We start from the raw sequence: 16232 nt of genomic DNA on the forward strand, positions 1-16232 counted from the left end.
TGGCGACTTGTCCAGGGTGTACACCACCTTCCGCCCGATTGTAGCTGACATAGGCTCCAGTGCCCCCCGCGACCCCGAAGGGAATAAGCGGTAGAAAAAGGATGGATGGGGTCACAATATACATGGTAAATAAAACCTCTGCCTTGTTTTTGATTAATACTTAGGCCTACTATGACATTGTATTTAATGTTGATCATTATGATGGTACTTGGAGAGCCAAGTGTTTTGTGAGGTGGTATTTGATAATAAAAAAAAAAGTTTGAGACCCACTGCAATTGTGTTGTGCACCTTCCATGTCAAAGTGCTGGCACTTGCAACTTTCTTTGGTATACTCCATTTACAGGTAGCGGCGATACTGGCTCTGTGTTCACTGGGTATGGAAGAGATGCCAATATATGTTTTGTAGTAAACACAAACTGGATATCATTTTTACATTTTCACTTTTATTTAAACAGGAAACTCCTTGACAAAGACACTAAAAATGACAATAAAAAAAGTACACAGAGACAGTTATTAAACATATTCACAGATTTTTAGAAAATAATAGCAATATAAAATAAACGCACTTATTCTTCCTCAAAATATAGGTAATATTTTCTCTTGTCCCAATCATCACAAGTCACACGATACCAAAATAAGTTTGTACCGGTGTTCACCGCTAGAGAACACTGTTTAGTAAGGAACACCACATAAGCAGAAGACGTTGATAGACATATACAATACTTTGCACCTAAATGACACAACATACAGTATATATCACATGCAACATAGGTCCATTTATTAGCCACAAATGAAAAGTTAAGGCAACTCCAGCATCATCATCATCATCATCAACATCACCAGATGGGCAATTCATCATACCTATAATGCATGAAAGACAATAGGGAAGTCATTAAAACATCATGAAATATAAATAAAATAAACGAAAAATTATGAAAAACAATTTAACTGGTATTTGGTAGCAGAATATTATCAAGAGGCACATGCACACCAAAACAGAAATACTATTTTAATTCATATACATTTAATATGCTCACTAATACTACCATTAGTATACTACTAATTATAATAGAAATATCACCGTATTATCAAAATAAAAAAAAAACAGACATGCAGCAGACCATAACAAACAACAGAATCAATTTCTGGATTTAAACAAATTATATTTTAAAAAGTATTAAAATAAAAATAAAATAGACATAATATTATATTAATTTGTATTTACAGCAAAGTAAAAATAAATATGCGTTATTACAACGATGGTCTAATATTGTATATTTTTAACAAAATCATTTTAACTGCTGTCAAAATAATTCACTAACAACCGATCATGACAGCAATTACCTGAAATAATATGACTTACAAATAAATACATTTACTTTTTTTACTTTTTCAAAATACTGCTGAATTGTAAATCATTTATATTAAAGAATACACTTTGAAATATGTTTCTCTTTGCTTATAAAATAGACGATTCTATAAATTTTTATTTACGGAAAAAAAATAAACCTGTGTAATAAGGTGACCTGGTATTGTTTACTTTGAACAAAATTATATATATATATATATATATATATATATATATATATATATATATATATATATATATATATATATATATATATATATGTGTGTGTGTGTGTGTGTGTGTGTAGCAGAGAAACCTGCAAAACAGGCTTGTATGGATGAAATAGCCTCTGTTTTTTCCTGACCTAATGTATATATATTTATATTTATATATAATTGCTGTAATAGTGGTTTACTAACCATTTATGATAAATGCAGCTAAAATACAGTCGATAAAGAGTAAAAAAAAATATTTAAGGGGATTTTTCTTTTTGTAAAAAATAAATAAGATCTCAATTTAAATAATATTTCAAAATTATACATGTAGAAATAGATTATTATTACCTCAATAGATAGACATATTATTAGATTAATTTGCATTTTCAGCAAAATAAAAATAAATAATTAGACATACAATAAAAAGTAGATTAAAATGAAAAAGTAGATTAAAATGGAAAAACACCAATAAATTGTAGATAAATTATTTTAAAAAAAAATAAAACTTGGAAAGATGTATTTGTATTTTGTAAAATAGATTAATAAACATATTATTAATTAAATGTTACATGTGAAATAATTTGGAATAAGTCAATAATGAATACAATTTAATAATAAAGTATTACATTCCTGCTTGCACCAAATAGATAATGCAAATGATATCAGGCTAATAATTATCCATACAAAACTGTAATCAAATCAGAAGGATGTTGTTGTTTTTTAGGTCCTACCTGCCATAATTTGATCCAGGGATACTCTCTGTGCTCTCCTTTACAAAAAAATCAGAAAACAGTGTATCTGGACTGTCTCTTTTCCCGTACCTGTGGATGGAAAAGAGTGTTCACTCCTGTTAATAAAAAGAACAAGGATCAACATCGCTGGCTCACCTCTGCCTTGTGATGAGGTTGATGTAGTGTCTGAGTGCACTATAGTATTTAGCAAGCTCCTCAGGTGGTGCTCCTTCTTTGGGGCTGACAGGCTTGCGTGGATATGCTTCAATGCCCGAGTGAACACAAGCCAGCAGGCACAGAAGGACAACCAGAGACATCACAGCAGTGAATCCTAGAAGGGGGGGGAAAGAGATCAAGTTTTACTGTATAATAACAAGCGGTGGTAATCATCCAAAACCTACAAAAAAAAATTAAATTCAACTTAAAACCCCCCAAAACAAGGCACATACGTTGTTAAAGGCTGGAAATGCTGCTTGTGAGGCGACTTCCACTCTGTTCAAAGCTCCTCTGTATGCCTCGGCTGTTTTATACAGGGTGTGTCACGTAGTAGGAAGGCAGGCGTTCACTTGTACAGCTCCCCTGAGAAACATCCACCGCCTCATTAGATTAGTAATCTCTCCCAATGATACAAATGATGCTATTTCATTACACTTATGACTAATGAAAACACGCACAAGCTACGAAATTAAGCACAAACTAACTTTAAAAACTCAATTTTCAACTGGAATCACAGTTGTGATTCACACAGTCTAGTAACGCATGAGCAAGGTTTACGTCATTTTCATCTTCTACAGCAGGGGTCTCAAAAGTGTGGCCAAAGTTCTTTATTAGCCCTTACACAAGACCTACACAAGACCTGCATCAGAACTTTATAAAGGAGGATTGAGGGCAGAGATATTCAACTAAAATGTTTTGGGGGCCACATTCCTAGAAAGCTAACGACTGAGGGGCCAGACTTCTCCCTTCACTATTAGTAGAGGTACACAAAAAATGGTTTCACATCTGAATCACGATTCTTATTCATTCTGATTTTTCAAAAGACGTTTTGGGCCATCTCAATGCAACCAGAACGGGCTTTTCTAACCTGCTTGAAAAATGTTCATTACAATTATTATCACAGTGGTTCTTAACCTGGGTTCGATCGAACCCTAGGGGTTCGGTGAGTCGGGCTCGGGTTCGGCGGAGGTCAAGACACACCCGACTCATCGTCAGACTGATTTGCAGGTGTGTAATTTGTTGTGAGTTTATGCACTGTGTTGGTTTTGTTGTTTGAACAAGGTGATGTTCATGCACGGTTCATTTTGTGCACCAGCATAAAAAACATGGTAACACTTTAGTATAGGGAACATATTCACCATTACTTAGTTGCTTATTAACATGCAAATTAGTAACATATTGGCTCTTAACTAGTCATTATTAAGTACTTATTAATGCCTTATTTGGCATGGCCTTATTATAACCCTAACCCTCTAACCCTGGCCCTAACCCTCTAACCCAGTGTTTTTCAACCTATTTTGAGCCAAGGCACATTTTTTTGCGTTGAAAAAATCCGGAGGCACACCACCAGCAGAAATCACTAAAAACGAAACTCAGTTGACAGTAAAAAGTCGTTGTCGCAATTGTTGGATATGACTTTAAACCATAACCAAGCATGCATCACTATAGCTCTTGTCTCAAAGTAGGTGTACTGTCACCACCTGTCACATCACGCCCTGACTTATTTGGACTTATTTGCTGTTTTCCTGTGTGTAGTGTTTTAGTTCTTGTCTTGTGCTCCTATTTTGTTGGCTTTTTCTCTTTTTTTGGTATTTTCATGTAGCAGTTTCATGTCTTCCTTTGGGAGATATTTCCCGCATCTACTTTGTTTTAGCAATCAAGAATATTTCAGTTGTTTTTATCCTTCTTTGTGGGGACATTGTTGATTGTCATGTCATGTTCGGATGTACATTGTGGACGCCGTCTTTGCTCCACAGTAAGTCTTTGCTGTCGTCCAGCATTCTGTTTTTGTCTTCTTTGAAGCCAGTTCAGTTTTAGTTTCGTTCTGCATAGCCTTCCCTAAGCTTCAATGCCTTTTCTTAGGGGCACTCACCTTTTGTTTATTTTTGGTTTAAGCATTAGACACCTTTTTACCTGCAAACTGCCTCCCGCTGTTTCCGACATCTACAAAGCAATAAGCTACCGGCTGCCACCTACTGATATGGAAGAGTATTACACGGTTACTCTGCCAAGCTCTAGACAGCACCGACACTCAACAACAACACATCATTTGCAGACTATAATTACTGGTTTGAAAGAAATATTTTTAACCCAAATAGGTGAAATTAGATCATCTCCCACGGCACACCAGACTGGATCTCACGGTACACTAGTGTGCCGCGGCACAGTGGTTGAAAAACACTGCTCTAACCCTAACCCTGATTGATTGATTGATTGATTGAAACTTTTATTAGTAGATTGCACAGTACAGTACATATTCCGTACAATTGACCACTAAATGGTAACACCCGAATACGTTTTTCAACTTGTTTAAGTCGGGGTCCACGTAAATCAATTCATGGTAAACCAAACCTAACCAAATAACTCTAAATTAAGTCTTTGTTACTTAGATTATGTTCCACATACTAAAGTGTTACCAAAAACATGTAACTTTGTCTTGAATTTTTTATTTTTTTTTTTTATTTTTTTTTTCACTAAAGAAGGGTATATGAAACTGGTGGGGTTCGGTACCTCCAACAAGGTTAAGAACCACTGTATTATCACAAATAATACAATGAGAGAATCCATTTGAATTGAGAATTGTGTTGAATCGAGAATCGATTCTGAATCGAATCGTCACACCAGGAATCATAATCAGATCTAATTATTAGTTGCCCAAAGAGTCTCACTCCGAACTATTAGTCCTATTTTGTATATTCACCAGCGTCCTCTAAAGTAGACTTTTGATTTTGGTGTATTTATTGTGTCAGAGTTACAGGAGCACTCTGCTGTTTTTACGGACCTTTTGCAAAAACGTGAGTCTCTCACAAGTTTTATATTAGAATTAGATTCGGATGTGAATCTATCTTTTTCAGCACCCTTACCATTAGATGGGGAAAAGACAAAGGGGGGTGATTGTGATGGGGGGCACAGTAGGACCCGCTCCTCGTGGAGAAGAGCGATATGTGCTTTCTTTCATGTCAAGAGTCTCCAAAAATGTTCAACAAAACCTGAAAAACTCGCTAGATTTGTCACTTACTCGCTAAATATAGCCAACAAGTCTCTAATTTGGCAACAATCATCCTTCCTGCTACACGTCTCATTCTTTGGCAGAACATGTGTGTAGTGAAGTGAAGTGAATTACATTTATATAGCGCTTTTTCTCAAGTGACTCAAAGCGTTTTACATAGTGAAACCCAATATCTAAGTTACATTTAAACCAGTGTGGGTGGCACTGGGAGCAGGTGGGTAAAGTGTCTTGCCCAAGGACACAACGGCAGTGACTAGGATGGCGGAAGCCGGGATCGAACCTGGAACCCTCAAGTTGCTGGCACGGCCACTCTACCAACTGAGCTATACCGCATTGTCCGCATAAGTTGATGTAAAAAGCCACTGTTCATAGTTCAGCACTGAATTTTTCTACAGTTCTTTTTTTTTAACACATCATTTTTAAACACGGAATTTTACATATTGAATTTTTAAACACAAATTTTGCCCACAAATATTTATTCAAATAAATTGTCAGCCTAAATTCATGTAAAAAATTTAAGTTCACAAAATTCAAATGCAAAAAAATCAGTTACATAAATTCAGTCTCCAAAGAAAGGCACAAATTAACCTCCATAGCTCTGTGATTGCCGGGGATCGAACCTGCAACCCTCAAGTTGCTGGCACGGCCGCTCTACCAACCGAGCTATACCGCCCCGACCGAGCTATACCGCCCTGTATGTGAATGTGCGTTAAAGTGTTACTGTGTTAAAAAGAGTTACGACACATAGTCCCATTATAAATGTTTATGAGTGGCAACTCTTTTTTTAAATTATGGTTTTGTTTATTTGTAGCAGGCCGCCATTTTTAGCAGAGTATCTTTCATGTTTAGGGGCTCAAACTCACAGAGTAGTGACCTAACTGTAAATATAACACAACTCAAGACTTTTGGGAGGTAAAGAAATGGAATGTTGTCCAATGATGGAGTCAGTGTCCTGATATCAAGACAATTTTAATTAGCGAGGACAAACGTGAAGGCAGCAGGAGCCACATACAAGCAGAAAGTGAAGGCCTGACAAAACAATATACTACTTTTGAGACCCACGTAAAACGGTTGTGATTGAAATATTTTATTTTCTAAAACACCTTAAGTCTAAACTTTAATCACATCTTGGTAGTTTTATTTCCAATCCATCATGGTCATATATAAATCCCACAAGGTCCCTCACCGTCCAAATACTTCTGCAGGCCATTGTATCTGCCATACAATAATATGTGGATATGCTGCAGGGTATAAGTGCATTAGAGTGCAGTGTGCTTCAGTAATCAATACCTTCTGAATGTTGTTGTTTTACAGCATGATCGGCTCCTTAGCAACCAGAGTTGACTTCCATTAAGACGTTAAACTTAAACGAAATGCATAAACACTCACAGGCCGGCTTAAAATTGATTTCAGTTTGCAGTCTTTAAATAATAAATAAGACTAATGAATGGACAGACTCAATCATTTTCAATGTTGACAAGACACAAATAACATTGACAATATGAAATAATTCAGAGTGGGATTGAATTACAAAATAGGAAGCATACTTTGTAATAATAAGTGTCATATATTGTACGTGTGTGTCACATGACTTAAACAAGGGCAGCTTTTGAGTGCACATTGCTCCTAAAAAACAGCCAATCGCTCCAACCTTTAAACTTGGGAGTTATTCGTAATGGAGGACTCTCAGGCCCTAAATGATGGGAACACTTTAACACCACTTTCTGACAAGAACATTACAGTAGATTGGGAAGAAAAGTCTTTGCAGGGTGTGCAAAAACAAAACCCTTTTGCCATTTATGTATGTTTTACAATAAAATGTATGTTGAAATAAACACTATTGAGTTGCAAACATGTTGATTTATTTGATTTAGAATTTTAAACGGATGATAGACCATTAAAAAAGAAACGACAGAATCTGCAAATGGAAGGTTTAAGGAGGGAATTATGAAGATTTAATCAAATGATTGGAGAAACTACACTGAAAAACGTAGAAAAATAGAACGGCCTACTACTCATCTTGCAGTGGACAGTTATTCAAAAGCTGTTTTTTGCATTACGCATGAATCTTCACGTCTTCGCATAAGTCGCTACAGTGCACGCCATTGTGTCTTGCCATATACTGCCCCAACCATTGGTCAGCTGTTGTACTGCAAAAAAAACAAACAACAATTCTAAAACAAGATGGCTGACAGATGTGCAGAGCACGGGAGGAACGTCTTGTCCGTTCCTTCTCGACCCGTAGTGCTAAAAAATATATGTGGACTTCAAGCAACAAATAAAGAGTAATATAATTACTAGGGATGTCCAATAATGGCTTTTTGCCGATATCCGATATTCCGATATTGTCCAACTCTTTAATTACCGATACCGATACCGATATCAATCGATACATGCAGTCGTGGAATTAACACATTATTATGCCTAATTTGGACAACCAGGTATGGTGAAGATAAGGTACTTTTTAAAAAAAGTAATAAAATAAGATAAATAAATTAAAAACATTTTCTTGAATAAAAAATAAAGTAAAACAATATAAAAACAGTTACATAGAAACTAGTAATTAATGAAAATGAGTAAAATTAACTGTTAAAGTTTAGTACTATTAGTGGACCAGCAGCACGCACAATCATGTGTGCTTACGGGCTGTATCCCTTGCAGACTGTATTGATATATATTGATATATAATGTAGGAACCAGAATATTAATAACAGAAAGAAACAACCCTTTTGTGTGAATGAGTGTAAATGGGGGAGGGAGGTTTTTTGGGTTGGTGCACTAATTGTAAGTGTATCTTGTGTTTTTTATGTTGATTTAATTAAAAACAAAAAACAAAAAAACAAAAAACGATACCTATAATTTCCGATATTACATTTTAACGCATTTATTGGCCGATATTATTGGCCAATAAATGTAATTTGAGGAAGTTGTGAATAATCATATGTCCACTAAATTGGACTGTAGGCATCACCAGTGTTGGGTTGGTTACTGAAAACCAGTAACTAGTTGCAGTTACTAGTTACTTTATTTCAAAAGTAACTCAGTTACTAACTCAGTTACTTACACCAAAAAGTAATGCGTTACTGTGAAAAGTAACTATTTAGTTACTTATTTTTTAAATTTTTTATTTAAGGCTCCCATTAATGCTCTTTTAGCCTTCATTTCAGTACTGTTATTGCACTGGAGAATAATACAATCTGTTGACACGCATTTGCATCACTGAACTCTGCTAAGCAATGTGGTCTACATACAACACACAAAGACAAAGATATGTTTCAAAGGGCCAATTTATTTTGGGCCAGAACAAATTGACAAAACTATTTTAAATAGCTGCAACATAACATACATAAGTAACAACCCGCATAATAACAACATGTCACCACATAGCTGTAAACCTGGCTTCACCCAAGGAAGGCACACATGACTTGATTATATGTCATGTCACTATGTACAGCACACATACTGCTATACACACGCCTAACCAGGCTTTTTTCTCTCTCAAGGAATTGTGAAATAAAATCATGTGTTCAGGAGATCAACACTGTACTGAAGCCCAGAACACTCTACGCATGTCCCCACTTTTAGTTTAGAGAAAAGGAAAGATTGGCCTGGCCCACTAGGATCCCTCTTTATGTTTGTGAACTGCATAGTCTATACATTTAGAGTGGTGTGATAATCAAACACTCTAGAAGTCTAGAATGAAAGAGTATATAAGAGAATTGACAGAGTGTGTGTACCTTCAGTGATGAATGATGAGCAGAGGCAGAGTTTGGAGTGTCTTCTTTAGCTTGCTTTCCATGTTTATGTACTCAATGTCCACTGTGTCCAGGAACTTGGAAACTGGTTTCGTGCCATATACATACTTTGTAACGCGTTAGTCCCAACACTGGGCATCACTAGCTATATTTTGGCTGCCATTTTAGGATGTTGTATGTCACTGTTTAAAAATGTATTTACATGTCATGTCATTAATATTGGTTGGTGAACAGGTTTAACACATAAATGTCTATATATGTCACAATTTAATTTAATGTATTGGTATTATTAGCAATGACAGTTGTCTCAATGTGTATTATTGTGATTCTCCTTTCTCCATATACTGCAGTACATAATGAGAACATTTCTCATACTCAACTTATTTAGCAGAGATGAGAATATTTGGATTCAGAATCGATCCTCAATTCAACAAGATTATTGCAATATAATATAGGGTATATAAATGATAATAAAACCTTTCAAAAAAGGTTACAGGTTACAAAAGCTCCTCTCGGCTGCTGGCATAAGACTTATGCACACAGTGTTGTCCTGAAAAACGTTTTTTTAAAAGTGTATTTTTACAATAATAAAAAAAAAATATCACAGACTGTTAATCAATTTGATAAATAAAAATAGAGCAACCCCAACTCCAACTCAATCCCTGCTGCAATTGAGAAGACATACAAATACAATACAAAAAAGGAAAAACAAGAATGAATAAAAGCAACAATATCAATAATAATAATAATAACATCATTAATAGTTGTTTGAGCACAAAAAAAACCTTATTTTTCAAAGCAGTGGTTCTCTAACCCAGTGGTTCTCAAATGGGGGTACGCGTACCCCTGGGGGTACTTGAAGGTATGCCAAGGGGTATGTGAGATTTTTTTTAAATATTCTAAAAATAGCAACAATTCAAAAATCCTTTATAAATATATTTATTGAATAATACTTCAACAAAATATGAATATAAGTTCATATTATTATTATTATTATTATTCAGTGTTGACAGATATATTTTTTGTGGACATGTTCCATAAATATTGATGTTAAAGATTTATTTTTTTGTGAAGAAATGTTTAGAATTAAGTTCATGAATCCAGATGGATCTCTATTACAATCCCCAAAGAGGGCACTTTAAGTTGATGATTACTTCTATGTGTAGAAATATTTATTTATAATTGAATCACTTGTTTATTTTTCAACAACTTTTTAGTTATCTTTATGTATTTTTTTCCAAATACTTCAAGAAAGACCACTACAAATGAGCAATATTTTGCACTGTTATAAAATGTAGTAAATCAGAAACTGATGACATAGTGCTGTATTTTACTTCTGTATCTCTTTTTTTCAACCAAAAATGCTTTGCTTTGATGAGGGGGTACTTGAATTAAAAAAAAATTCACAGGGGGTACATCACTGAAAAAAGGTTGAAAACCACTGCTCTAACCCACTCAGTCCGCCAAGTACAACCATGATGACCAACGTTAAAATACAGTAGCATAGTAGGCCTAAGTCAGGGGTCGGCAACCCAAAATGTTGAAAGAGCCTTATTGGACCAAAAATACAAAAACAAATTTGTCTGGAGCCGCAAAAAAATAAAAGCCATATTACATACAGATAGTGTGTCATGAGATATAAATTGAATTAATACGACTTAAAGGAAACTAAATGAGCACAAGTATAGCTACAAATGAAGCATAATTATGCAATATGTACATATAGCTAGCCTAAATAGCATGTTAGCATCGATTAGCTCGCAGTCATGCAGTGACCAAATATGTCTGATTAGCACTCCACACAAGTCAATAAAATCAACAAAACTCACCTTTGTGGATTCATGCACAACGTTAAAAGTTTGGTGGACAACATGAGACAGAAAAATAAGTGGCATAAAACACGTCCTAGAAAGTCACAGAAAGATATACATGTAAACAAACTAAGGTGAGTTCAAGGACTGCCAAAATTAGTAGGACAAAACGACGCTCGCCAAATACTCGAATCAGTGAAGCATGTTTAATATAAACAGTGTGCTTTATAACAATTAGGGAGGTTTGTGTCATGTTTGTCCTCCTACAGAAACCATATTAAAACAAAAAATATATTTTTTTCCCCTCAACTTTTTCCATTTTTCATACATTTTTGAAAAAGCTCCAGAGAGCCACTAGGGCGGCGCTAAAGAGCCGTATGCGGCTCTAGAGCCGCGGGTTGCCGACCCCTGGCCTAAGTAATAACAAGGCAGAGGTTTTATTTAAGAAGTATATTTAACATTTTTGGCCACTGTAACATTACACACTGTTTGAACAGTAACACTATGTTTGAATATAGGAAAATAAAACTGTACTGATTATTTGGCGTACCACTAGATGGAGCATGTGTACCACTAGTTTAAGAATCACTGGGGAACAAAAAATGCAGGGACAAGACAATAGTAAAATAACATACATAAATAGTAATTAATGAAATTAATATGACTAAATATATCAAATTAGTACAAATAAACAAATACAATTGTAATAGTTTTTGGTGTGCACTTGCACTTCAAAGACATGAAGCAGGAGGAAGCAGGAGTGGGAGTCGGCCGGGCCCTCCTGAGTCCACCGCTACTTTTGGGACCCCGGAGATGGCGCCATCGGAGGAGACGACCTACCACGCCTGCAATGGACCACGCTGAATGGTCTACAGACTGGGGTCGGTTGCTTTGGGTCATTAATGCAGACGTGGGGCTTGGCGGACAGTGCGGCATGCGAGTGCGGTGACCCTTAACAGACCGCCGACCATATAATCAACATCTGCCCCTTATATGGACCGCCCTCGGAAGCCAGCCTCTTCCACCTTGGACCAGAGGTATGGCTAAGCGACACTGAGTTGGACATCTGACGTTACACAAAAGAAGAAGAAAGACATGATCTTAGAAAAGGTTTTAAGAACGCGTGCTATGGTTGTTACATTTCTATTGAACTGCTTTTATATCATAACGTTCTCCTTTCGTTGTGTGTATTCGTGCGGCACAGATGACACGGTCGCACCAGGAAGAGGAAAGTTCTATACTGTAGAAAGCTCTAACGCATGTCGTCAACCCTAGTGGACATTTCACCAACTTCTTGAAAATCGTACCGCATCAACATTGTGCGCATTTGGATGAGCTAAAAGTTTAAAGCTGTGACAAACAATCGCGCGCATTTGTCTTTGTAAAAGTAATGAAGTGTGCAGTCCACAGAGAGCTCATCATTCTTTCACAGTGTCTTGGCTTGATGCTCATTAGTGGTCACATGACTCCGCTAATGACAGCGTCGACCACAGCGGCAGAAAAGTTCAACCAGCAAAAGAAAAAAAGTGCAGCACAAATGACCAGTGACAAAATATATGCAATAAAAATAATAACCTGTTATCCCTGATTGGTACAAATAGGGAAAAGGGGGAGGATTAAATAAAGCTTGCTTCTTCCTACCCCTTTTCCAACATGTGAAGAGAACATGATGTATCATATTGTTTCTGTATACATGTTCGATATCAACTTCAACCATGACCATGTTTTTGAAGATATTATTCATCTTGTATGAAAGCACAAACTTTAATCACCTTCTTCATTAGTTCTACATTTGGTCCGTGTTGTGATCTGGTGCGGCTTGCAGAGAAGGTCAATGACACAGAACGCTCACTTGCTAAGTCCATTAAGACCAAAAATATTCAAACAAAATGTATTTCATCGCTAAATATCACAGAACTACGCAAACCATTTTGTTCATATTAACTGAAAACCTAGACTCCTTAATGAACCACAACTCCCCAGTGCCGGCAGCACTCATGCACTCAGACAATGGCGCTGCCACCACCAAAACACATGTGCACTAGTACTTCTTCGTGTTGCCCGCCGTCACAGTGAATGTGGTCCTCAATGAACCACAGCTCTCCAGTGCCGGCAGCACTCATGCAAAGTCAGACAATGATGCTCCCACTACCAAGACAAAAAAAATATGGTCCTCAATGAACCACAGCTCCCCAGTGCCGGCAGCACTCATGCAAAGTTAGAAAATGATGCTACCACTACCACGACACGTGTATATTGGTACTTATAACTTAACAGCTGTCAAAGAAAATGTGGTCCTCAATGAACCACAACTCCCCAGTGTCGTCAGCACTCATGCACTCAGACAATGATGCTGCCACCACCAAGACATGTATACTGGTACTAATTTGTGTTTCCCGCCGTCACAGTAAATGTGGTCCTCAATGAACCACAACTCCCCAGTGTCGTCAACACTCATGCACTCAGACAATGTTGCTGCCGCCACCAAGACACAAGTATACTGGTACTAATTTGTGTTTCCCGCCGTCACAGTAAATGTGGTCCTCAATGAACCACAGCTCTCCAGTGCCGGCAGCACTCATGCAAAATCAGACAATGATGCTCCCACTTCCAAGACACATCTAAATTGGTCCTTATAACTTAACAGCTGTCAAAGGAAATGTGGTCCTCAATGAACCACAAGTGCCCAGTGTCGTCAGCACTCATGCACTCAGACAATGTTGCTGCCACCACCAAGACACATGTATACTGGTACTAATTTTTGTTGCCTGCCATCACAGTAAATGTGGTCCTCAATGAACCACAACTCCCCAGTGTCGTCAGCACTCATGCACTCAGACAATGATGCTGCCACCACCAAGACATGTATACTGGTACTAATTTGTGTTTCCCGCCGTCACAGTAAATGTGGCCCTTAATGAACCACAGCTCCCCAGTACCGGCAGCACTCATGCACTCAGACAATGTTGCTGCCACCACCAAGACACATGTATACTGGTACTAATTTTTGTTGCCCGCCATCACAGTAAATGTGGTCCTCAATGAGCCACAAGTCTCCAGTGTCGTCAGCACTCATGCACTCAGACAATGATGCTGCCACCACCAAGACACATGTATACTGGTACTAATTTGTGTTGCCCGCAGTCAGAGTAAATGTGGTCCACATCTCCCGAGTGCCGGAAGCACTCATGCAGAGTAAGACAATGATGCTACCACTACCAAGACACTTGCATACTGGTGATCATTTGTGTTACCTGCCATCACAGTAAATGTGGTCCTCAATGAACCACAACTCCCCAGTGTCGTCAGCACTCATGCACTCAGACAATGATGCTGCCACCACCAAGACATGTATACTGGTACTAATTTGTGTTTCCCGCCGTCACAGTAAATGTGGTCCTTAATGAACCACAGCTCCCCAGTACCGGCAGCACTCATGCACTCAGACAATGTTGCTGCCACCACCAAGACACATGTATACTGGTACTAATTTTTGTTGCCCGCCATCACAGTAAATGTGGTCCTCAATGAGCCACAAGTCTCCAGTGTCGGCAGCACTCATGCACTCAGACAATGATGCTGCCACCACCAAGACACATGTATACTGGTACTAATTTGTGTTGCCCGCAGTCAGAGTAAATATGGTCCACATCTCCCGAGTGCCGGAAGCACTCATGCAGAGTAAGACAATGATGCTACCACTACCAAGACACTTGCATACTGGTGATCATTTGTGTTATCTGCTGTCACATTATATGTTATCCTCAATGAACCACAACTCCCCAGTGTCGTAAGCACTCAGACAATGATGCTGCCACCACCAAGACATATGTATACTGGTACTAATTTGTGTTGCCCGCCGTCACAGTAAATGTGGTCCTCAATGAACCACAGCTCTCCAGTGCCGGCAGCACTCATGCAAAGTTAGACAATGATGCTGCCACTACCAAGACACATGTATATTGGTACGGATAACTTAACAGCTGTCAAAGAAAATGTGGTCCTCAATTAACCATATCCCTCCGGTGCCGGCAGCACTCGTGCAGAATAAGCAAATGACGCTGCCACCACCAAGACACTCGCATGATAATCATTTGTGTTACCTGCTGTCATATTATGTAATCCTCAATGGAGCATAGTTCCCCAGTGCCGGTAGCAATCATGCAGACTCAATGTCGCTGCCACCACCAAGACTCGTGTATCTTGGTACTCACAACTTGCCAGCTTTCACAGTAAATGTGAGCTTAAATGAACCACATTTTTTCTGTTCCGGCAGGATTTGTGCAAATTCAGACAATGATGCTCCCACTACCAAGACACATGTTGATTGGTACTTATAATTTAACAGCTGTCAAAGAAAATGTGGTCCTCAATGAACCACAACTCCCCAGTGTCGTCAGCACTCATGCACTCAGACAATGATGCTGCCACCACCAAGACACATGTATACTGGTACTAATTTGTGTTGCCCGCCGTCACAGTAAATGTGGTCCTCAATGAACCATAGTTCTTCAGTTCCGGCAGGATTCGTGCAAAGTCAGACAATGATGCTCCCACTACCAAGACACATGTTGATTGGTCCTTATAACTTAACAGCTGTCAAAGGAAATGTGGTCTTCAATGAACCATAGTTCTTCAGTTCCGGCAGCACTCATGCAAAGTTAGACAATGATGCTGCCACTACCAAGACACATGTATATTGGTACGGATAACTTAACAGCTGTCAAAGAAAATGTGGTCAATTAAACATAGCTCTCCAGTGCCGGCAGCACTCATGCAGAATAAGCAAATGACGCCGGAACCACTAAGACACGTGTATACTGGTACTCATTTGTGTTACCTGCTGTTACATTATATGTGGTCCTCAATGAACCACTGCTCCCCACTGCTGGCAGGTCTCATACAGCCCTAGCACATGACACTACCACCTTGACTGTGGGCAAGACACAATTATCTTGCTACTCACGCGTGTTGACAGCGTTTTAGACACAACCAAATTAGTGTTATGTCATTTTCAGTGGGTAGTAAAGCTGTACTGCTGTACACTGGCTACTCTAAGGTATATTTAAGTTTAATTTCTATAGTATTGTCCTCTGAGAAAAGGGTTGTACTGTTTGGTAAATAGACAGATTTGAGCTGAACTCAC

The 16232-nt window shown here is 37.9% G+C and overlaps 1 protein-coding gene across 1 annotated transcript; it reads right to left on the bottom strand.

Moving 5' to 3' along the window:
* Window positions 1-426: 426 nt before the first annotated feature.
* LOC133592949 (peptide YY-like) lies at window positions 427-11160 on the bottom strand. The gene is made up of 5 exons (XM_061945642.1): window positions 11105-11160; window positions 2744-2873; window positions 2451-2625; window positions 2295-2384; window positions 427-861 (listed from the first exon to the last, which is right to left on the bottom strand). The coding sequence occupies exons 3-5, from the start codon at window positions 2609-2611 to the stop codon at window positions 837-839; spliced, it is 276 nt and encodes a 91-aa protein (XP_061801626.1). The 5' UTR covers window positions 2612-2625; window positions 2744-2873; window positions 11105-11160; the 3' UTR covers window positions 427-836.
* Window positions 11161-16232: the final 5072 nt, after the last annotated feature.

Source organism: Nerophis lumbriciformis, linkage group LG04 (assembly GCF_033978685.3).
Source record: "Nerophis lumbriciformis linkage group LG04, RoL_Nlum_v2.1, whole genome shotgun sequence".
Taxonomy (NCBI): domain Eukaryota; kingdom Metazoa; phylum Chordata; class Actinopteri; order Syngnathiformes; family Syngnathidae; genus Nerophis; species Nerophis lumbriciformis.